The 23,593-nt window shown below is 43.6% G+C and overlaps 2 protein-coding genes across 2 annotated transcripts in view; both read right to left on the bottom strand.

Moving 5' to 3' along the window:
- Positions 1 to 591: 591 nt before the first annotated feature.
- LOC109908550 (proline-rich transmembrane protein 1-like) lies at positions 592 to 8,546 on the bottom strand. Its single transcript, XM_020507205.2, has 4 exons — positions 7,897 to 8,546; positions 6,656 to 7,107; positions 5,775 to 5,945; positions 592 to 5,230 (listed from the first exon to the last, which is right to left on the bottom strand). The coding sequence occupies exons 1-4, from the start codon at positions 7,910 to 7,912 to the stop codon at positions 5,054 to 5,056; spliced, it is 816 nt and encodes a 271-aa protein (XP_020362794.1). The 5' UTR covers positions 7,913 to 8,546; the 3' UTR covers positions 592 to 5,053.
- A 112-nt stretch (positions 8,547 to 8,658) lies between these two features.
- The window catches only part of LOC109907617 (helicase SKI2W-like), a 55,973-nt gene continuing 41,038 nt past the window's right edge, over positions 8,659 to 23,593 (bottom strand). The window contains exons 27-29 of the mRNA XM_020505693.2: positions 21,268 to 21,486; positions 12,392 to 12,532; positions 8,659 to 9,227 (exon numbers count right to left, since the gene is read on the bottom strand). Coding sequence (XP_020361282.1) covers positions 9,027 to 9,227; positions 12,392 to 12,532; positions 21,268 to 21,486 — 561 coding nt within the window. The 3' untranslated portion in view covers positions 8,659 to 9,026. The remainder of the gene's footprint in view (positions 9,228 to 12,391; positions 12,533 to 21,267; positions 21,487 to 23,593) is intronic.

Below are 23,593 nucleotides of genomic sequence, written 5' to 3'. Positions count from 1 at the left end.
ATTGGCTCATAAGTATCCGGTGCTCGGCCCGATGACACAAACACACACAGTGAGCGACAGTGCAGGTCCGCTCAAGGGAGGCAGGGAGGTGTAGTGGAACAGAGATGCATGTTGCGACAGACCAAGTAAAACGATCGCAGAGATGCTGGGTCGCTCTTCGGGAGGCTAAATGACCATCTGTGTTCCTGCAGACACAGTCTGGCCTGGTCCCACCACCTCCCTCTCTATCTCTATCTCAGAGGAGGCTGGTGGGAGGAGCAATAGGAGGATGGGCTCATTGTAATGTGTGGAATGGAATAAATGGAACAGAGTCAAATGTGTTTGATGTGTTTGATACCGTTCCATTGATTTCACTCCAGCTACAATGAGCCCGTCCTTCTATAGCTCCTCTCACCAGCCTCCTCCCACCAGATATTGAGTGATCGTTCATGTTCTGACAGTGAGAGAAAGAGAGATACAGGGATGGAGGAATCCGGGCCAACTATAAATACACACCTAAGAGATGTAGGGAGTGGAAAGGCCACAGAGAGAGAGTGGGAGAGAGTGAAAGACAGAGAGCGAGATAGCTGTAGAGTACACATCACTGTTACCTACTCTTGCACAACAAAAAAATAACATTTTATTCAAACAACTCAATTCATACACAACAGATGCATGTGTAATATCCATGAACAGAAATAAACCCCAAGAAAAGTACATGTACACTGTGCCAGCCAATTTGAAAATGCCAATCCATTACATTTACAAGCTCAGAGAAAAGGTATGAATACTGCAAAGAAGCAGTAGCATTTGCCCAGCCTGTCATCTTAAATGACACAGAACGGCCTCACAAAACAAGTATGTGGGGAGAGAACAGTGTAGATCTAAACACAACTAGATATGCGAGGAGTGAGCCTAAAAAGCATAAGAACATTCCATACCAATACATCTCTTGTATAGAGGTGAGTAACAGCACTACGGGTCACAGTACTGTGCTTACTTTGCACTCAACATATTTCTAGAACACTGTGTTATCAGAATAAGAACATATTCTCCAAATACAATGTACATTATAAATATAGTAATGATAATCAAATGTAAAAGAGATTTCCATGTAACAGAATAATAACCATAGTAGTAATACTAATTTAATAATACTTTTGGAATAAAACATCACCCTAATAACAATATTCAAATCTGTAATCATGGTCCTTCACGAGAAACAATACATTTTCTATATCTCTGAAAAACTTTATCATAGGAATTGAAAACAGAGAAGCAGATTAGAGATATGTCTAGAACTACGGTTCCAATTTTGCAATGGACATCAGAAAGAGAGACAGAGAGAAATAGAGGGGGTCTATTGGGGTAATAATAGACAAATTGAGGAGAGTAAAATGCTAGTGTACTGTATTATTAGGCATAGATTTTTTTTCTCTCTCCTCAGAGACATTCGTTTTCAGTGCCACCATCAGTATTTCTGCTTCACTGATTCCGTCTCAGGTCATTTTAGTTCACGCTGTTACGCGGCAACCCTCTTGGCTCTCCAACACGAGGCAGCACACCTCATAAAGTGATAGGCTAGATTAGAGACCAAATGTGTTTGACGCAACCCTTATTATCAGATAAGACAATTTGGGAAAAGTTGAGAGAATTGTAATAATGGCATGCATTACAGAGTATTGTCTGTAGCATATAAGTTCTTTGTCTACAACCTTTTACTCTGATAAACTATTAACTAAGATAATACTATTTTATTGGCTATTATAACCATTAATATTAACAAAACATTATTTGCAAAAGCTGCAATTTCTCAAATTTACACTACACTAGCCCTATATATAATTACATAGCCTTTTTAATCTTGCGTCCATCCAAGCACTTTCCATAAAATGTGTAGCTTTTTTCTTAGTACTGCAATACTTTATTCTATATGAAATTAGAAAATGGACCAACCACTTCAATTAGACAAGCAACTGTTGTTCTAAATGTGTCTATTTCTACAATTATATAATTGTCTATTGGAGTGTATAAAAACAATTCTAAGCCTGCTGACATTAGCCAAGGTGTACAAAGTAATTATGTCAGTTTCTGTGCTATGTCAACGCTGGGAAGTGCAAGTCATCACAAACGTCATCAAATGTAATGTAAACTCAGCAAAAAAAGAAACGTCCCCTTTTCTGGACCCTGTCTTTCAAAGATCATTTGTAAAAATCCAAACAACTTCACAGATCTTCATTGTAAAGTGTTTGAACACCGTTTCTCATGCTTGTTCAATGAACCATAAACAATTAATGAACATGCACCTGTGGAACGGTCGTTAAGACACTAACAGCTTACAGACGGTAGACAATTAAGGTCACAGTTATGAAAACTTCGGAAACTAAAGAAAAACACCAAAAGAAAGATGCCCAGGTCCCTGTTCATCTGTGTGAACGAGCCTTAGGCATGCTGCAAGGAGGCATGAGGACTGCAGATTTGGCCAGGGCAATAAATTGTAATGTCCGTACCGGGAGAAGCCTAAGACAGCGCTACAGGGAGACAGGACGGACAGCTGATCGTCCTCGCAGTGGCAGACCCCGTGTAACCCAATCGGTACATCCGAACATCACACCTGCCAGGAAAGGTACAGGATGGCAACAACAACTGCCCGAGTTACACCAGGAACGCACAATCCCTTCATCAGTGCTCAGACTGTCCGCAATAGGCTGAGAGAGGCTGGACTGAGGGCTTGAAGGCCTGTTGTAAGGCAGGTCCTCACCAGACATCACCGGCAACAACGTTGCCTATGGGCACAAACCCACCATCGCTGGACCAGACAGGACTAGCAAAAAGTGCTCTTCACTGACGAGTTGTGGTTTTGTCTCACCAGGGCTGATGGTCGGATTTGCGTTTATTGTCGAAGGAATGAGCGTTACACCGAGGCCTGTACTCTGGAGCGGGATCGATTTGGAGGTGGAGGGTTCTTCATGGTCTGGGGTGGTGTGTCACAGCATCATCGGACTGAGCTTGTTGTCATTGCAGGAAATCTCAATGCTGTGCGTTACAGAGAAGACATCCTACTCCCTCATGTGGTACCCTTCCTGCAGGCTCATCCTGACATGACCCTCCAGCATGACAATGCCACCAGCCATACTGCTCGTTCTGTGCGTGATTTCCTGCAAGACAGGAATGTCAGTGTTCTGCAATGGCCAGCAAAGAGCCTGGATCTCAATCCTATTGAGCACGTCTTGGACCTGTTGGATCGGAGGGTGAGGGCTAGGGCCATTCCTCCCAGAAATGTTCGGGAACTTGCAGGTGCCTTGGTGGAAGAGTGGGGTAACATCTCACAGCAAGAACTGGCAACACTGCAGTACTTAATGCAGCTGGTGGCCGCACCAGATACTGACTGTTACTTTTGATTTTGATTCCCCCCTTTGTTCAGGGACACATTATTCCATTTCTGTTAGTCACATGTCTGTGGAACTTGTTCAGTTTTTGTCTCAGTTGTTGAATCTTGTTATGTTCATTCAAATATTTACACATGTTAAGTTTGCTATAAACGCTGTTGACAGTGAGAGGACATTTCTTTTTTTGCTGAGTTTAGTTAAGGTTTTGTAGGCCAATAGGGGTACAATAAACTATTGACTAAAACATAATGGTGACATGCTAATAATCTATGAAAAATAAATATTATAAATAAACTAATACATTATAATATACCTAAATACATACATAAATAAAGTGAACAAGTATTAAACAATCTTATGCAACAAACAATTTGTCAATGTAGCTAAAATAGTCCCATGTCATATAAAAAAAAAGGCGGGAGAAAAGACACGGTCACAGTACACCCTATGGTGTATCCCTCCGCCAGCACAACTTTAAAATAGAGATGTCATTCATCTCACGAGAAAAATCCCAATCTTTTAGTCCACAATTTTTATATATTAATCTCATAATAAGAGAACAATATGTCTTTATTTAGTTTCCATTTGATTGGGTGTAAAAATGAATACTGATTATTTGTATCCCTCCATACCTACGTCTGTTTGGCAGTCTTATACTATAATTTATACGATCCATTTAATAAATATTTTTTTAAATACTATCGTTAGATGCGGGTGTTTATGAAAATCATAAATCAAAAACTATAAATGACTAAACATAATTCAATAAAAGTATTTATATTAGAAGTAATTCTAAACAACCTCCTTACACAATACTATTTATATATGGCACTAATGTCAGTCATGATTTGTGATCTTTTTGGCAGTTTTGTGAAGGCTTAAATAGTTTATCAAGATACAGTGTGATCCATGGTTTGGTCTACCTAGGTTCAAGGGGACCATAAATTCATCTGTAATTCATAGTTAAAGGGCAATTCTGACACTTTTCAACCTCATATTAATTATCTCCAGCACCATACCAGTGTCTACATATGTGAAAATTGCACGTTTCTATGCTCTGTGGTTAAAAAGAGAAGAAGGTCCTAAAGATTATTCTCTGTGATAAGGCAGGAGGGAAAGTAAGAAAAACTCGGATTTTCAAAACCTGCAACGAGTTTCTAGCCAGATGGAGGGCATTTTCTTACTCCCCACGTCACTGTGAATCTCATTGTTTTTGAAAATCAGTTTTTTTGTTTGTTGGTACTTTTGATGATGTCATGCGCCATTTTCACATATGTAGACACTGGTACTGTGCTATAGATAATGAAAATGAGGTTGAAATGTGGTGGAATTGCCCTTTAATGCCTCTGTGTATGTACTCTGTTTCCCCCATAAGTGCTATGGAGCGCTATTATATCCGAGTGTAAATGGTAAGTAATACTGGCAAGTAATGTGTATCTATTTGTTTTGGCAATTGAATATAAGTGTGATTGGTTCTCAACCCGTTAGTAGTCAGTAGGTCAGGTCAGTACTGTATACAGTACACAGGGTGCATATATATATATATATATATATACACACACACACACACACATATATACACCCCCCAATATAACATACCAGTTTCAGAGAGTGAATTCCGGTGCTCTTATTCTTCAATCTCCACCCAAAACTACACATCCCATGATGCCACACTGTGTTATGTATTAGGGTTCCCAGTCATCGTCATGGTGTTGGGAGGCGATGATGACTACCACGGTGAGGATGGTACACAGGACGATGGAGGCAATGCCCACCGCCAGGCTGATGAAGGAGAAGTTACGCGCCTCGCGGGACGCTATCTCTGCCGTCACCATGTCCCCCCTGGCCACTGCTGTACGCACCTGAGGGGGGGAAGGAGGGAGAGAGAGAATGCTTTTTTCCACTCACAAACTATGGTTTTGGAGTGCTTGGCCATATTTATAGAATGTATTGCATGCCGATAATGAACCTTAAACTGAATTTAGTTGAGAGAGGGAGAGAGTGGTGTTGACAATAGTACATACTCACACAAAAAGCCACAAAACACAGTTGATCAGGTCTTAAATTAAACAACCATAATAATAATAATACTAATGGTCCAAGACCCAAGTTTGAAGGGCTATTTATGCCTGGCTGTCAGCTTAGCTCAACTCAAACAAATCGGAAGGAAAGCCCAATGCAGAAATCAATTTTAGCCTGTGTAAACAATGCTGCAATTACATGATGTAGACTGTTGTAGAGTCTTGTGCATAATGATCAGGCTAACCAACAAAGCCAGCATATAAAAAATAAACATAATACTGTAATAAACAGAGAAACAACAAAACAATCAATAATTTCCCTAAAAATGACTAGCGAGCTAACAAACATACTGTGCAGACAATTCTGTGCTAGCCTAACACCAACCTGTACTGCCTTGATGATGGCTATGATTCCTGTGGGCCAGAAGCAGCAGACGGTGGTGAGCACAGCGATGGGCAAGTAGTCGTGAGGCGGGCGACGGGGCTCCATCAGAGCGATGCCATGGGGCATCTGCATGCCCATCTGACCCTGGGGCATCCCCTGGTAGGGCTGTCCCTGTGTGAGAGAGTGAAAGAGAGAGAGAGAGAGAGAGAGAGAGAGAGAGAGAGAGAGAGAGATGTATCAAGCATCTCAGAGTAGGAGTGCTTATCTAGGATCAGGTCCCCCCTTGTCCATGTAATCTTATTCATTGTGATCTACAAGGCAAAACTGATCCAAGAACAGTACTCCTACTGTGAGATGCTTGATCTCTTTATGGCCACTGACCTTGGAAAAGCCTTTTTGGATTTCTCTGTACCCCTCAAGAAGAGCAAACCCATGTTTACTTTCCACAGCCTTAACCTAAGAACCAATGGAAATTGGCTTGTGTGGGTGACTCGTTCTCTATTCGATTAAGAAAGGAAATGCCAGGTCATTATAATGCTGCGCCTGCTCCCCAGTGATTTACTACTGCATCATGATGATACACAAACATATACCATTGCCTGGTTGAATACTTGTTTCTGATTGGCTTGAAGGGCATTCTAGAGCATTAGGCCCTTGTTGATTATCCCTTACAGAATGTATCATGGTGCAGAAGTAAAACACTGGGGAGCAGTACTATACCTTGTGTGGGCCTTTCCGTTCTTGTATATTTTTCCCCAACCAGCACCGGTGTTCTAAAGAATCAGATGAGCATACCACCCTCATATGCTTCGTTCTCTTTTCAGCAAACACAAAATGCTTTGGAATAATTACTGCTATCGTAGATGAATACACTGACTCACCGACGCCATGGGGTAGACAGGAACATAGGCTGTGCAGGGCTGCAGCTGGAGAGGGTATCCTGGTTGAAAATACCCTACAGGGGCATGTGGGACCCCCCCTCCCGGGCCCTGGGTCTGGACTGTGTAGCCCTGTGGGGCCCCTGGGTGTCCGTAGGATCCATTGTGGAACTGGGTCTCCTGGTAGCCATCGGAGCCAGGGGGCGGGGGTGGAGGGGGGTAGTTGGGCTGGGGGCCACAGCTGGGTGGAGGGCCCATGTTGGGGTGCTGCATGTTGGGGTGCTGCATGTTGGGGTGCTGCATGTTGGGGTGCTGCATGTTGGGGTGCTGCATGTTGGGGTGCTGCATGTTGGAGTGTTGTTGGCCAATGTTAGGGTCCTGGGATGGGAGGTATGGAGGGGGCTGCATTTGCTGCATGGGTTGGGACATGGCCTGCCGATTGGAGTCCTCCAGACCTGAGAGAGGAAGAGATGGAAAGAAATTAGAGAGATAAATAAATATGTGAGTGAGTGAGTGAGTGAGTGAGTGAGTGAGTCGGCAGAAATGTTATCTAACTAGCCATCCCTCCGACATTTTGGTCACCGCTTACGCAATACAAGCACTATAATAGGTTTGTCACCTACGGGTATGTAAACCACACAAATGTATGTAGAGTGTGAAAATGTTGAATACATTTCACACACAAAGAGAAACAAAAAGAACCATGTTCACACAGTAGCCAGGTTGACTTTGTACAGTACAGCAATAAACAGCATGCTGACTAGCCTATTCAGCAGTTGATATGAGAGCGAGAGAGAGAGAGAGAGAGAGAGAGAGACAGTTTTGCTTGGGGATACACACCATTACATAACCCACTAACACTGTCACCACAGCCAGAGTAAGACCACTCAAACACAGAAGGGGGATGGGATATACCCTATTGGGAATAAAATAACATAGCAGACTACACATGTAGGACATGCAGATAAATAGAAGGAAGAGTTTGTCGGAGATGTTGACATGGGGAGGTGAAAACAGAGAAGATGGAAACAGAGATATCATACGTCACCAAGTAGCCAATTGTTAGTTATGCACCACAAAAAAAACCTACCAAAACAACCTATTGTCAAACAATTATCCCAAATGTACACATGTATCACAATCCAAAGGAGAGAATATACAGCGGGGGAGGGGAAGAATTGGCTCAATTATCAATTACAGTGCTGACATAAAAGACGCAACAGAACAAGAGACAAAAAGCTTACCGTGTTTTTCAGACATTTCGTGCAGTCAGAATAAAACTCCCCTCCAAACAATTTAATGTAAATATTCTTATTCCTCCAAAACGACTTTTGGTAAATCCTCTTACAGAAAAATGATGAAATTATGGAGACTTAATTTCCAGCTAATTTAAATCCATATTTTTTGTATCCCCACATCCGTTGCCTATAATAACGGTATCACGTTATAACTTTAGTATATGATAACCGCCAATTGGAACATCCGATGATCATGACCAATAGGAAAGAAATGTTTTCACACTCTCTGTAGCTGGTACATCCACAGTAACAGCGGAAAATAGGTTTCTCCAATGCATCTCTCGTTACATTGAATTAATCAGACACAAAGCTATCGTTGTCTTAAAGAGACAGCCGAGACTGGGAAATACATATGCCACTGAGCTGGAAACCCCGAAACAAACCCTTTGAAGAGATGACCGGATATTGGATTTGAATACTTTTTATGCTATGCTGACAACTCTTTATACCCGTGGCTTGCTGTCATAACATGAGCATGAGTCTAGAACGGATCATGATTTTGATTAGGGTTAGATAGTTGACTGTAAATGACATTATGTTTCACAGAATAGGATATGTACAGATTGTTGTTCCTACAGTATACAGCAAGAGCAATAGTTAACAGTGTCATAATGTTTAAACCAATGTCAGACTCATGCATACAGCCACTTACTCAGACAATCACAGGAGCCCTTGGGGGACAATTGCTAAAAACAAAGTACTCTAAAATGTTAGTCCACAGTGGATTTTATTACTGTACAATAAATTACAAATAATTTCATAATCATTACTACTTTGGTCTGATTTGTTTAAGAGCATTCCCTTTCCATGTCCAGGAATTTAATTAGGACTCAGGTAAACAATAGTATGTCCATACAATCACACACAAACACACACCCCTCCCTCATACACTCACCATGCTCACACACATTGATCGAGCTTGGGACTTGGCTCAGGCACCTTGGCACTCTCTCACCTACAATACCGTACCTACATCGTCTCTATCTCTTTCTCTCCACACTCTTTCACCTACAATACAAACACTATCTACACACTCTCTCGCTCTCCCTCTTCCCCCCATTCTCTCCCTTCCCATCTCAGTGTGTGTAGAGCGAAGCAGTGAACACGATGTCTCTGCGAATGGCCAGGGAGGCCTTCTCCATCTTGCTGCCCAGGACCGAGTCTCCCACGATGCGGGCTGCCTGGCGCACCTCCTTCAGCACCTCGTCTAGTCTCTGGATGCAGCGCACCACCGTGCCCTCCTGGACGTCTGTTAACTGTGCAATCTCTGCAAATGGCTGGAGTAGGAAATAGGAAAGTATACCAGTTAATTTAGACACAGTTGAGTACAGGACAGGACTGCTGCCTTCTTGGTCTCCCCTGTATTTGTTACCTTTATTTTACTAGGCAAGTCAGTTAAGAACAAATTCTTATTTACAATGACGGCCTAGAAACACCTAGAAACAGTGGGTTAACTGTCTTATCCAGGGACAGAACGACAGCTTTTTTTTTTTACCTTGTCAGCTCTAGCAACCTTTCGGTTTCTGGCCCAACGCTCTAACCACTAGGCTACCTGCCACCCCGACACTCTGCATCTCTTTTTAAATAAATAGGCCAGGAAGTAGGGATAGCAGTTAGTTTAAACTTATGATAAAGTACAGCGGGGGTTCCCAAACATTTTTGGCCCGTGACCCCATTTTTATATATTAAAAAAATATCAACCCCATCAAGTAAAAAAAGTGATGTAATCAAAGCCAATGTTAACTTTTTTTGAAAGGGGCTATGACAGTCTATTTCAAATCAATCTGCCAGTAGTTTTGACAGTATTTCAATCTGAAGGAAATATGGTTTGACGAGACTGAAATCAGAAAGGTATTAGGAAGTTCAGAAGATCATCAGGCAATAATTTGGTATGAACTTCTGTGTTGAAAAGACCATCATCAGTAATCACATTTCTGTCACGACCTCCTCCGAAGTTGGTCCCTCTCCTTGTTCGGGCCGCGTTCGGTGGTCTACGTCACCGACCTTCTAGCCATCGCCGATCCACTTTCCATTTTCCATTGGTTTTGTCTCGTCTTCCAACACACCTGGTTCCAATTCCATCAATTACATGTTGTGTAATTAACCCTCTGTTTCCCCCCCATGTCCTTGTCCGTAATTGTTTCTTGTCGTGCTTGTGCGTGGTATGCTGGTGATAACCGGGTTTTGTTTGACCCATTTCATGTATTGTTCTGTTGACTGTGTTTTTTTGTTGATTAAACGACACCATTGTAAATCAGTTTTCGCTCTCCTGCGCCTGACTTCTCTGCCGCCAGAACGCACCTCATTACAGTTTATGTGAGTAAAGTCATACCGTATAAAAAAAAAAATCACGACGGCCGTGATGGAAACAGGAAGTTTCATAAATGCCGACAGATCATTTGTTCGTTCGACAAGGTGGGATCTTTTTATGTCGGTAAAGAAAGTCATGACCGTCATGCTTTTAGGGATCATTTTGTACATGTATTAAACTGTGAGTTCGGCCAATTTCAGTCTGAGGACTGAAGCTCCGTTCTGGTGACTTTTTAAAAGCCCCAAAACATATTGGTGAAAACGCAGTTAGAATTATTTTAGCATATTGGACCATGCATGGAGTCTTATCAGATGTGTTATTAGCAATAAGCTTTATCACCTGTAGCATAGTGGCTATAACATGTACCAAGGCTGAAACATGGGGTTTATCCATCTGCATTTACCCCATTGGACACAACATCCTGATTGTTATCATTATTAACTTATTATAAATATAAATAATAACAATAATTATTTTGTTTATTACAAAGTACACTACATATACAACAGTATGTGGACACCCCTTCAAATTTGTGGATTTGGCTATTTCAGCCACACACGTTGCTGACAGGTGTATAAAATCGAGCACACCGCCATGCAGTCTCCATAGACAAACATTGGCAATAGAATGGCCATACCGAAGAGCTCAGTGACTTTCAACGTGGCACCGTTATTGGATGCCACCTTTCCAACAAGTCAGTTCGTCAAATTTCTGCCCTGCTAGAGCTGCCACGGTGAACTGTAAGTGCTGTTATTGTGAAGTGGAAACGTCTAAGAGCAAGTGGTAGGCCATACAAGCTCAAAAAACCTGTCCTCAGTTGCAACACTCACTACCGAGTTCCAAACGGCCTCTGGAAGCAACGTCAGCACTAGAACTGCTTGTCGGGGGATTCATGAAATGGGTTTCCATGGCTGAGCAGCCGCACAGAAGTCAAGAGTAGTGTAAAGCTCGCCGCCATTGGACTCTGCAGCAGTCGAAGCTCGCTCTCTGAAGTGATTTAATCACGCTTCACCATCTGGCAGGATGGCCAGGAGAACGCTACCTGCACCAATGCAAAGGTTTGGGGATGTTTTTCATGGTTCGGGCTAGGCCCCTTAGTTCCAGTGAAGGGAAATCATAACGCTACAGCATACAATGACATTCTAGACGATACTGTGCTTTAACTTTGTGGCAACAGTTTGGGGAAGGCCCTCGCTGGTTCCAGCATGATAATGCCCCCATGCACAAAGCAAGGTTCATACAGAAATGGTTTGTCAAGAGCCCTGACCTCAAACCCATGGAACACCTTTGGGTTAAATTGGAACGCCGACTGCGAGCCAGGCCTTATCACCCAACATCACCAATGCACTTGTGGCTGAATGGAAGCATGACCCCGCAGCAATGTTCCAACATCTAGTAGAAAGCCTTCCCAGAACAGTGAAGGCTGTTATAGCAGCAAAGGGGGGACCAACTCCATATTAATGCCCATGAATTTGGAATGAGATGTTTGACGAGCTGTTGTCCATATACTTTTGGTCATGTTGTGTATGTCATTGCCCTTTTAAGACACCAGTGTCCCCTTTGAGCTCTGTTGCACAGTGATGGGCATTTAGTCTTTCCTGTGACCCGGATCACTTGGCTCCATTCACCTAAAAGAGCTATTCATTTGGCTCCCAAATGGCTCTTCACTCAGAAATGCTTAGAAATGTACCTAAAACCATAAAAAATTGTTAATCTCTAATGTAAAGCCTAAAACGTTGCCTACCATTGTCAATTTAACGCACCGGGAAAAAATTGTGTGGACCAGAATGAGGCTCTCTCCTCAGTATATTGTTTCTGCACTGAGGAATTAACATCTTCAGAGAATCTTTTTATCACTTATCTGCAGATAATTGATGCCCCTTCCCAAATGGATAGAAACATAACTCCTGATGAAGATCTTTTAGGGGGCAGGTTTTTGGAGCTTTGAGGGGCCAGGTTCCAAGACACGGGATTACGCCTAGTTCTGGAGTACAAAGCACTTTAAAATTGACATGCTTTTCGGTCCAGGACTAGGCTTATTCTGTGTCCAGGAAACTGTCCACGAGTGTCTTGATTGAAATGAGGTCAATCAAGAAGAGTCTAAAATTACAGTTAGCTTACGCCACTCACCATGCCTCTGGCCCAGCAGTATACCACTTCGGTCAGGCCAAACTTGAACTGGCCCACAAATTCTTCAGCTGTCTGGGTTATCCCACAGTCCCTCTGCAGTTCCCCAATACGCTGGGCCACTGCCAGCACTCTCTCAATACCCTATGGGAGAGAGGAAAGGAGAGAGCCGAGGGAGAGAGGTGGCAAAAGAAGAAAGTAATAGACGGGGCACACAGAGTGGGGTAATGTAAGGAGAAGGGCAAAGAAAGAGAGAGAGATATGAGGTAGTAAATAAGGGAGGTAGTAATGGGGCACAGTCAAAAGTGGGTTAATACAAGGAGAAGGACAGAGAAGAGTGGAGATTGAGAGCGAGAGAGAGCGGAATGATAGAGACAAAGGCAGATAGACACAGATTAGTCATACAAGGAGCACTTAAACACGTGACACTTTCCAATCACATCCGCCTTACTTTGCCCACTCCACTTCAACCTCAGCCTCCCCTCTGTTAAGTGTTAAGCTGCACGTCATCTGAAATCCCACAGTTACCTGTGTTGGGTGATTGTGTTCCCTGTCAGAGATCACTGTTCCTTGCTGCTCGCCCCTTGGATGGTACCTTTCTAAACCACTCCATACATGGCTCTCACCTCGCCCATCACTAATTCAGCCCTCTTTAGAGCACTTCCATGTTTCAGGGCTTCAGGGGAGTGTGTATCGGGTGTGGCGCCCTTGTTGCGGGGTAAGACAGCTGTGTGAGTCTAGCCTGAGCTCAAACCAGTGTGTGTATCACTAGAAGCCAACATGTCCATCCATGTACATTACAGATGACACATTGAAATGTATAGTTACAGTGCTTTCTGAAAGTATTCACACCCCTTTACGTTCTCCACATTTTGTTGTGTAACAGCCTGAATTAAAAATATATTTAAATGAGATGTTGTGTTACTGATCTTCACACAATACTCCATAATGTCAAGGTGGAATTTTGTTTGTAGAATGATTTACAATTTAATACAAAATTGAAAGCTGAGTCAATGAGTATTCAACCACTTGTTATGGCAAGCCTAAATAAGTTCGGGAGTAAATATGTGCTTAACATATCACATAATAGGTTACATGAACTCATTCCATGTTCAATAATAGCATAGCAATAGCAATACCCCACACTTACAGTGCCATGCGAAAGTATTCGGCCCCCTTGAACTTTGCGACCTTTTGCCACATTTCAGGCTTCAAACATAAAGATATAAAACTGTATTTTTTTGTGAAGAATCAACAACAAGTGGGACACAATCATGAAGTGGAACGACATTTATTGGATATTTCAAACTTTTTTAACAAATCAAAATGTAACGGCGTTCTTCGTTTGTCGAAAGAGAGTCGGACCGAAATGCAGCGTGGTGGTTAATCATGATCTTTAATGAAAAAAAAGTGACGATACATGAAATAACTTAATAAATACAAAAACAACAAACGGAATGTGAAACCTAATTACAGCCTATCTGGTGAAACTACACAGAGACAGGAACAATCACCCACGAAATACAAAGCGAACTCAGGCTACCTAAATACGGTTCCCAATCAGAGGCAACGAGAAGCACCTGACTCTGATCGAGAACCGCCTCAGGCAGCCAAGCCTACACTCAACACACCCCTAATCAACCACAATCCCAATGCCTACAAAAACCCCCAATACGACAACACAATAACCCATGTCACACCCTGGCCTGAACAAATAATTAAAGAAAACACAAAATACTAAGACCAAGGCGTGACAGAACCCCCCCCCCCCCCCCCCCCCCCCAAGGTGCGGACTCCTGGACGCACCTCAAAACCATAGGGAGGGTCCGGGTGGGCGTCTGTCCATGGTGGCGGCTCCGGCTCGGGACGTGGACCCCACTCCATAAATGTCATAGTTCCTCCCCTTCGCGTCCTGGGATAATCCACCCTCGCCGCCGACCATGGCCTAATAGTCCTCACCCAGAACCCCACAGAACTGAGGAGCAGGTCGTGACTGAGGGGCATCTCGGGACTGAGGGACAGCTCGGGACTGAGGGGCAGCTCGGGACTGAGGGGCAGCTCGGGACTGAGGCAGCTCGGGACTGAGGGGCAGCTCGGGACTGAGGGGCAGCTCGGGACTGAGGGGCAGCCCGGGAACTGAGAGGCAGCCCGGAACTGAGGGGCAGCCCGGAACAGAGGGGAAGCCCAGTACTGAGAGGAAGCCCAGTACTGAGAGGAAGCCCAGTACTGAGAGGAAGCCCAGTACTGAGATTAAGCCCAGTACTGAGATGAAGCTCAGGTAGGTAGTAGGCTCCGGTAGATCCTGGCTGGCTGGCGGATCTGGAAGATTCAGGTTGACTAGCAGATCTGGAAGATTCTGGTTGACTAGCAGATCTGGAAGATTCTGGTTGACTAGCAGATCTGGAAGATTCTGGTTGACTAGCAGATCTGGAAGATTCTGGTTGACAGGCTGATCTGGAAGACCATGGCTGACTGGCGGATCTAGCTGCTCTATGCAGACTGACAGCTCTGGCTGCTTCATGCAGACTGACAGCACCCTGCAGACTGGCAGCTCCTTGCAGACTGACAGCTCCCTGCAGACTGGCAGCTCCTTGCAGACTGACAGCTCTGACTGCTCCATGCAGCCTGACAGCTCCTTGCAGACTGACAGCTCCTTGCAGACTGGCAGCTCCTTGCAGACTGGCAGCTCCTTGCAGACTGGCAGCTCCCTGCAGACTGGCAGCTCCCTGCAGACTGACAGCTCCTTGCAGACTGACAGCTCCCTGCAGACTGGCAGCTCCTTGCAGACTGACAGCTCTGACTGCTCCATGCAGGCTGACAGCTCCTTGCAGACTGACAGCTCCTTGCAGACTGACAGCTCCTTGCAGACTGGCAGCTCCTTGCAGACTGGCAGCTCCTTGCAGACTGACAGCTCTGGCTGCTTCATGCAGACTGACAGCTCTGACTGCTCCATGCAGGCTGACAGCTCCTTGCAGACTGACAGCTCCTTGCAGACTGGCAGCTCCTTGCAGACTGGCAGCTCCTTGCAGACTGGCAGCTCTGGCTGCTTCATACAGGCAGGAGGCTCCGGCAGCGCTGTAGAGAAGAAAGGCTCTGATAGCGCTGAACAGGCGGGAGACTCCGACAGCGCAGGAGAGGCGAGGCGCACTGTAGGCCTGATGCGTGGTGCGGGCACTGGTGATACTGGAGCGAGGACACGCACAGGAAGCCTGGTGCGGGGAGCTGCTACCGGAGGACTGGTGTGTGGAGGTGGCTCTGGATAGACCGGACCGTGAAGGCGCACTGGAGCTCTTGAGCACCGAGCCTGCCCAAGCTTACCTGGCTCGATGCCCACTCTAGCCCGGCAAATACGAAGGGCTGGTATGAACCGTACCGGGCTATGCACCCGCACTGGAGACACCGTGCGCTCCATAGCATAACACGGTGTCTGCCCGGTCTCTCTAGCCCACCGGAAAGCACAGGGAGTTTGCGCAGGTCTCCTACCTGGCATAGCCATACTCCCTGTAAGCCCCCCCCAAAAATGTTTTTGGGGTTGCTTCTCGGGCTTCCTTGCCAACCGTGTTCCCTCGTATCGCCGGCTCCTATCTCCTGCTGCCTCTGCTTCCTCCTTGGGGCATCGATATTCACCAGGCTGAGCCCAGGGTCCTCTTCCGTCTAATATCATCTCCCAAGACCAGAAGTCCTTATATCGCTGCTCCTCATGATTAACAGGGAGAGTTGGCTCAGGTCTGACTCCTGACTCTGCCACTCTCTCCCTGAGCCCCCCCCCCCAATACATTTTTGGGGGTGACTTTCGTGTTTCGCTCTGCGCCGCCGTGTTTTCCTTTTCGACTCCATTCGCCTATATCCTTCTTCGCACTGCTCAAGCGAATCCCATGCGGGCTCCTGCACTCTCTCTGGGTCGGCCGCCCACCTGTCGATTTCTTCCCACGTCGTATAATCCATGCCATTGCTGTCCATAACGTCCTCCTTTCGCTGCTCCTGCTGTCGCTGCCTGTTACCACGCTGCTCGGTCCGTGTGTGGTGGGTGATTCTGTAACGGCGTTCTTCGTTTGTCGAAAGAGAGTCGGACCGAAATGCAGCGTGGTGGTTAATCATGATCTTTAATGAAAAAAAAGTGACGATACATGAAATAACTTAATAAATACAAAAACAACAAACGGAACGTGAAACCTAATTACAGCCTATCTGGTGAAACTACACAGAGACATGAACAATCACCCACGAAATACAAAGCGAACTCAGGCTACCTAAATACGGTTCCCAATCAGAGGCAACGAGAAGCACCTGACTCTGATCGAGAACCGCCTCAGGCAGCCAAGCCTACACTCAACACACCCCTAATCAACCACAATCCCAATGCCTACAAAAAAAAACAATACGACAACACAATAACCCATGTCACACCCTGGCCTGTACAAATAATTAAAGAAAACACAAAATACTAAGACCAAGGCGTGACACAAAAACAGAAAAATTGGGCGTGCAAAATTATTCAGCCCCCTTAAGTTAATACTTTGTAGCGCCACCTTTTGCTGCGATTACAGCTGTAAGTCGCTTGGGGTGTGTCTCTATCAGTTTTGCACATCGAGAGACTGAAATTTTTTCCCATTCCTCCTTGCAAAACAGCTCGAGCTCAGTGAGGTTGGATGGAGAGCATTTGTGAACAGCAGTTTTCAGTTCTTTCCACAGATTCTCGATTGGATTCAGGTCTGGACTTTGACTTGGCCATTCTAACACCTGGATATGTTTATTTTTGAACCATTCCATTGTAGATTTTGCTTTATGTTTTGGATCATTGTCTTGTTGGAAGACAAATCTCCGTCCCAGTCTCAGGTCTTTTGCAGACTCCATCAGGTTTTCTTCCAGAATGGTCCTGTATTTGGCTCCACATGTTTGGTGTGTCTCCCAGGTGGCTTGTGGCAAACTTTAAACAACACTTTTTATGGATATCTTTAAGAAATGGCTTTCTTCTTGCCACTCTTCCATAAAGGCCAGATTTGTGCAATATACGACTGATTGTTGTCCTATGGACAGAGTCTCCCACCTCAGCTGTAGATCTCTGCAGTTCATCCAGAGTGATCATGGGCCTCTTGGCTGCATCTCTGATCAGTCTTCTCCTTGTATGAGCTGAAAGTTTAGAGGGACGGCCAGGTCTTGGTAGATTTGCAGTGGCCTGATACTCCTTCCATTTCAATATTATCGCTTGCACAGTGCTCCTTGGGATGTTTAAAGCTTGGGAAATCTTGTATCCAAATCCGGCTTTAAACTTCTTCACAACAGTATCTCGGACCTGCCTGGTGTGTTCCTTGTTCTTCATGATGCTCTCTGCGCTTTTAACGGACCTCTGAGACTATCACAGTGCAGGTGCATTTATACGGAGACTTGATTACACACAGGTGGATTGTATTTATCATCATTAGTCATTTAGGTCAACATTGGATCATTCAGAGATACTCACTGAACTTCTGGAGAGAGTTTGCTGCACTGAAAGGGGTAAAGGGGCTGAATAATTTTGCACGCCCAATTTTTCAGTTTTTGATTTATCAAAAAAGTTTGAAATATCCAATAAATGTCGTTCCACTTCATGATTATGTCCCACTTGTTGTTGATTCTTCACAAAAAATACAGTTTTATATCTTTAGGTTTGAAGCCTAAAGGTCGCAAAGTTCAAGGGGGCCGAATACTTTCGCAAGGCACTGTACAATTATATGTAAGGTCCCTCAATCGAGCAGTGATTTTCAAACACAGATTAAACCACAAAGACCAGGGAGGTTTATCATTGCCACGCAAAGAAGGTCACCGATTGGCAGATGTGTAAAAAGCACACTGAATATCCCTTTGAGCATGGTGAAGTTATTAATTACACTTTGGATGGTGTATCAATACACCCAGTCACAACAAACATACAGGCGTCCTTTCTAACTCAGTTGCTGGAGGAAGGATACTGCTCAGGGATTTCACCATGAGGCTAATGGTGATTTTAAAACAGTTACAGAGTTTAATGGTGATATGAGAAAACAGAGGATGGATCAACAACATTGTAGTTACTCCACAGTACTAACCTAAATGACAAAGTGAAAAGGAAGCGTGTACAGACTAAAAATATTCCAAAACATGTATCCTGTTTGAAAATATGCCCCAAACAATAACGCTTCGTATTCAGGACAAAAAAGTGTATTTCTTTGCCGCATTTTCTGCAGTATTACTTAAAGGAACCTCTTTGGGCTAGGGGGCAGTATTTTCACATCCGGATGAAAAGCCTGCCCAAAGTAAACTGCCAGCTACTCAGGCCCAGAAGCTAGGATATGCATATAATTAGTAGATTTGGATAGAAAACACTGAAGTTTCTAAAACTGTTAGAATAATGTCTGTGAGTGTAACAGAACTGATTTGGCAGGCGAAACCCCGAGCACAATCCATCCAGGGAATATTTTTTTTGAGGTCATTGTGTTTTCCAATAGGTTTCTATGGGAAGCCCTTTTTATGAGGAACCTGGTGGCAGTTCCTATGGCTTCCACTAGATGTCAACCGTCTTTAGAAATTGGTTGATGTTATTCTTTTGAGAAATGAAGAAGTAGGGCTATTCATTGCGCCACTCCAGGTGGACTCCACTGTTTTGGTGCTTCACGTTGTTTTTATCCGGTATTAGAAACAGTTTATTCCGTCTTAAATTGTATCGATTATTTATGATTTAGCGTACCTTAGGTTAGATTAGGAACATTGTTTGAAATGTTTGGACCAAGTTTACAGGTAACTTATTAGATACTTTGTAGGCATGTTGGGCGAGTTGAAACCGGTGTATTTCTGAATCAAGAAGATTCATTATTGAACAAAAGGACCATTTGTGATGTTTTTGGGACATTTTGGAGTGCCAACAGAAGAAGATCTTCAAAGGTAAGGTATTAATTATATCGCTTTTTCTGACTTTTGTGGCGCACCTGCCTGGTTGAAATATGATTTTCATGTGTTTGTATGCGGGGCGCTGTTGTCAGATAATCGCATGGTCTGCTTTTCGCCGTAAAGCCTTTTTGAAATCTGACACAGTGGCTGGATTAACAAGAAGTTAAGCTTTATTTTGATGTTTTACACATATTTTCGTGAATGTTGAATATTGATATTCCTGTAGTTTGAATTTGGCCCGCTGCCATTTCAGTGGATGTTGTCAAATCAATCCCGCTAAAGGGATTGGCGAGTGAAGGGATCCATAAGAGGTTTAAAAGCCAGGGAAAATGCAGAACACCAAATTCAAATAAATAAATAAAAACTTTCATTAAATCACACATGTAAGATACCAAATTAAAGCTACACGTGTTGTGAATCCAGCCAACATGTCAGATTTCAAAAAGGCTTTTCGGCGAAAGCAAACGATGCTATTATCTGAGGATAGCACCTCCGTAAACAAAAGAGAGAAAGCATATTTCAACCCTGCAGGCGCGACACAAAACGCAGAAATAAAAATATAATTCATGCCTTACCTTTGACGAGTTTCTTTTGTTGGCACTCCAATATGTCCGATAAACATCACAAATGGTCCTTTTGTTCGATTAATTCCGTCGATATATATCCAAAATATCAATTTATTTGGCGTGTTTGATCCAGAAAAACACTGGTTCCAACTTGAGCAACGTGACTCAAAATATCTCAAAAGTTAGCTGTAAACTTTGCCAAAACGTTTCAAACTACTTTTGTAATAGAACTATAGGTATTGTTTAACGTAAATAATCGTCAAAATTGAAGACAGGATGATCTGTGTTCAATACAGGAAGAAAACAAACTGAAGCATGCTTTCTGGTCACGCGTCTATATCTAACAGTACACTTCAAGTTACCCTCGTTCAAGATGGCCGTACTTCTTCATTACACAAAGGAATAACCTCAACCAATTTCTAAAGACTGTTGACATCCAATGGAAGCGATAGGAACTGCAAGAAAGTCCCTTAGAAATCTGGATTCCCAATGAAAACCCATTGAAAAGAGAGTGACCTCCAAAAAAATAATCTGAACTGTTTGTCCTCGGGGTTTTGTCTGCTAAATAAGTTCTGTTATACTCACAGACATGATTCAAACAGTTTCAGAAACGTCAGAGTGTTTTCTATCCAAATGTACTAATATGCATATCTTATCTTCTGGGGATGAGTAGCAGGCAGTTGAATTTGGGCATGCATTTCATCCGGACGTGAAAATACTGCCCCGTCACCAAGAAGTTAAAGGAAAACACAAACCAAAAACTATTTGTTAGTATTTGTTTCATTAGTCCATTGTTGATAAAGTCCCACATTTTTTTGCATGTCAGCCATCAAGTTAAGATATAGAAATACAGCCGGTATGATTCATTTTGCATTTGACGCAAAACCCACAGCTATAATCACTGCCAAATGTGCTTCTGCAAAGCATTCCCTAAGGGGTGTGAATATTTATGTATATGAGATATTTCTGAATTTCATTTTCAATAAATTTGCAAACATTTCTAAAAACATGTTTTCACTTTGTCATTATGGGGCACTGAGTGTAGATGGGTGAGAAAAAATGGTTGCACAACCTCCACAACTATAACACATAGGGGACAGACACAAGAACACAAAAAAGTGTAACCTCAACCCTACCCCTGTAGACAACCAAGCACATTCTACCACCCCAACACACACACAGGGAGAATCTGAATTGCATTTCATTAAATTCCTTGCGTCCTCTCTCCTCGGATCCTTCTTAAAACCCATTGGATGAGGTCAGAGGGGAGGGACCTCTGATCTTCTCATTCAATGGGTTTTGATAAGGAGGCAAAAAAAAGGACCCAAGGAACCAAGGAAATGTATTCTCACACACTCTCATCCCTACCCCTCTCCTCCTAAACTCAACCCCCCCCCAGTTCCCCCATACCTCCTGCAGTGTGTTGGTGATGTGGGGCTCCACCTGGGTCTTCTGTTGAAAGACCAGACAGGACAGCAGGGCGGCGCTCTCCTCAGGGGCCAGGGGACTCAGGGCGTTCTCAAACAGTAGCTCTGTGAGGAGCAGCTCATGGCTACTGATCTGGCAGGCCACCCTGCCCTTCAGCTGCACAGCACCGCTATTGTCCACGTACTGCAGGGACTGGAGCACCTGGGGATGGGGGATAATGCCTTTATTACACTAGTGTTACATAGTGATGGATCGTTTGCGAAGGAAAGGCTGTTTTTAAATAGATATTTTTGATGAATGTCAGGAACAGAATTGGATCTTTGAACAAGTCGTTAATTTGGCTCCCTGATTTGCATACTTCAGATTTTTGAGCTCCGGACAAAAATTATCTGCAGATATGTTTTCTAACTTCTCTGACGATGGTAATTCCTCATTGAATAAACAAAATACAGTGACGAGAGCCTATTTCTGGTCCACACACATTTTTGCAGTGCTTTAAAAACATTTCTTAATTTGGTCAGTTAAACATGTATTCGAACTCAACGTCACGATCTGACATAATGGCAGGCAACTTTGTAGGCTTTACATCAGAGATGATCAATTATTCATGTTTTGGGGTACATTTTAAGCACTACTGAACAGTTTTTTTCTTACAGTCGAGGATTGGGAGCCCGCATTTTTACATTCATAAACCATTTGTTTTACACCTTGTTCAGTCATGCTTGTTACCTCATTAGCTATCTAGCTAACAACCTGGTAACTTTATCAGTATATCCAAACATCTGGGGACATAGAAAGAGAAGAAAAGGGATAGCTTCTTCAGGAGATCAACGATCATAGCAATGAATGAATCTCTTGCATGTTATAATCACAAACTTGACAATTGTGTACAATTCCAATAGGAAAATAGTGCTTCTACATAATGTAGAAACATAATATTCCACAAATGACTTCATTTCAATGACAGGTATTTCTGTCAACATTTAAGCGTTTTATAATAAACAAATGTATTTACAGGGTTAAATACTAGTTCCTAGGGAACAACATGAGCTTCAGAAGTTGCTACAATGTATATATGCTATATCTAAATCTATTAAGTTCCTGTTTGGCCCTGTCCGGGGGTGTCCTCGGATGGGTCCACAGTGTCTCCTGACCCCTCCTGTCTCAGCCTCCAGTATTTATGCTGCAGTAGTTTATGTGTCGGGGGGCTAGGGTCAGTTTGTTATATCTGGAGTACTTCTCCTGTCCTATTCGGTGTCCTGTGTGAATCTAAGTGTGCGTTCTCTAATTCTCTCCTTCTCTCTTTCTTTCTCTCTCTCGGAGGACCTGAGCCCTAGGACCATGCCCCAGGATTACCTGACATGATGACTCCTTGCTGCCCCCAGTCCACCTGGCCGTGCTGCTGCTCCAGTTTCAACTGTTCTGCCTTATTATTATACGACCATGCTGGTCATTTATGAACATTTGAACATCTTGGCCATGTTCTGTTATAATCTCCACCCGGCACAGCCAGAAGAGGACTGGCCACCCCACATATGCTCTCTCTAATTCTCTCTTTTTTCTCTCTCTCGGAGGACCTGAGCCCTAGGACCATGCCCCAGGACTACCTGACATGATGACTCCTTGCTGTCCCCAGTCCATCTGACCGTGCTGCTGCTCCAGTTTCAACTGTTCTGCCTTATTATTATACGACCATGCTGGTCATTTATGAACATCTTGGCCATGTTCTGTTATAATCTCCACCCGGCACAGCCAGAAGAGGACTGGCTACCCCACATAGCCTGGTTCCTCTCTAGGTTTCTTCCTAGGTTTTGGCCTTTCTAGGGAGTTTTTCCTAGCCACCGTGCTTCTACACCTGCATTGCTTACTCTTTGGGGTTTTAGGCTGGGTTTCTGTACAGCACTTTGAGATATCAGCTGATCTACGAAGGGCTATATAAATAAATTTGATTTGATTTTAAAAAATAACATTTTCTGCTGCTTCTAAATTTTATGCTTTGCTCCTAACTTTTTAAAGTTGGGAGCACCAGTGCAACCAATGGAAAATGTTAGTGTGTATGAACTCGTTAAAGCTACAATACGCTACAATATGTCACTTTTTGGGGCGACAACCAAATTCACACAGAAATGTGAGTTAGAGATCTGTCATTCTCTTTGAAAGCAAAGTAGATATGTTCTGTGTGTGCTATTTCTATGCCTGTCAGTCTTAAAATTAACATTTTACTTTTGGTTCAGTACACCAGCTTCAAACAGCTGAAAATACAATAATTTTGGTTCTGGAAAATATATTTCACAGCGGTTTAGATGGT

The sequence above is a fragment of the Oncorhynchus kisutch genome, linkage group LG17 (assembly GCF_002021735.2).
Source record: "Oncorhynchus kisutch isolate 150728-3 linkage group LG17, Okis_V2, whole genome shotgun sequence".
Lineage (NCBI taxonomy): Eukaryota > Metazoa > Chordata > Actinopteri > Salmoniformes > Salmonidae > Oncorhynchus > Oncorhynchus kisutch.
The sequence above is the reverse complement of the archived record's forward strand: the minus strand, read 5'-3'. Positions and strand labels throughout refer to the sequence as shown.

Excerpts from the sequence above, each read along its gene's own strand:
- LOC109908550 (XM_020507205.2), bottom strand. Across the intron at positions 5,946-6,655 it reads CTGTCTACCCCATGGCGTCG|GGACAGCCCTACCAGGGGAT; the intron begins GTGAGTCAGTGT and ends TCTCTCACACAG. Across the intron at positions 5,231-5,774 it reads CCATCATCAAGGCAGTACAG|GTGCGTACAGCAGTGGCCAG; the intron begins GTTGGTGTTAGG and ends TCCCCCCCTCAG.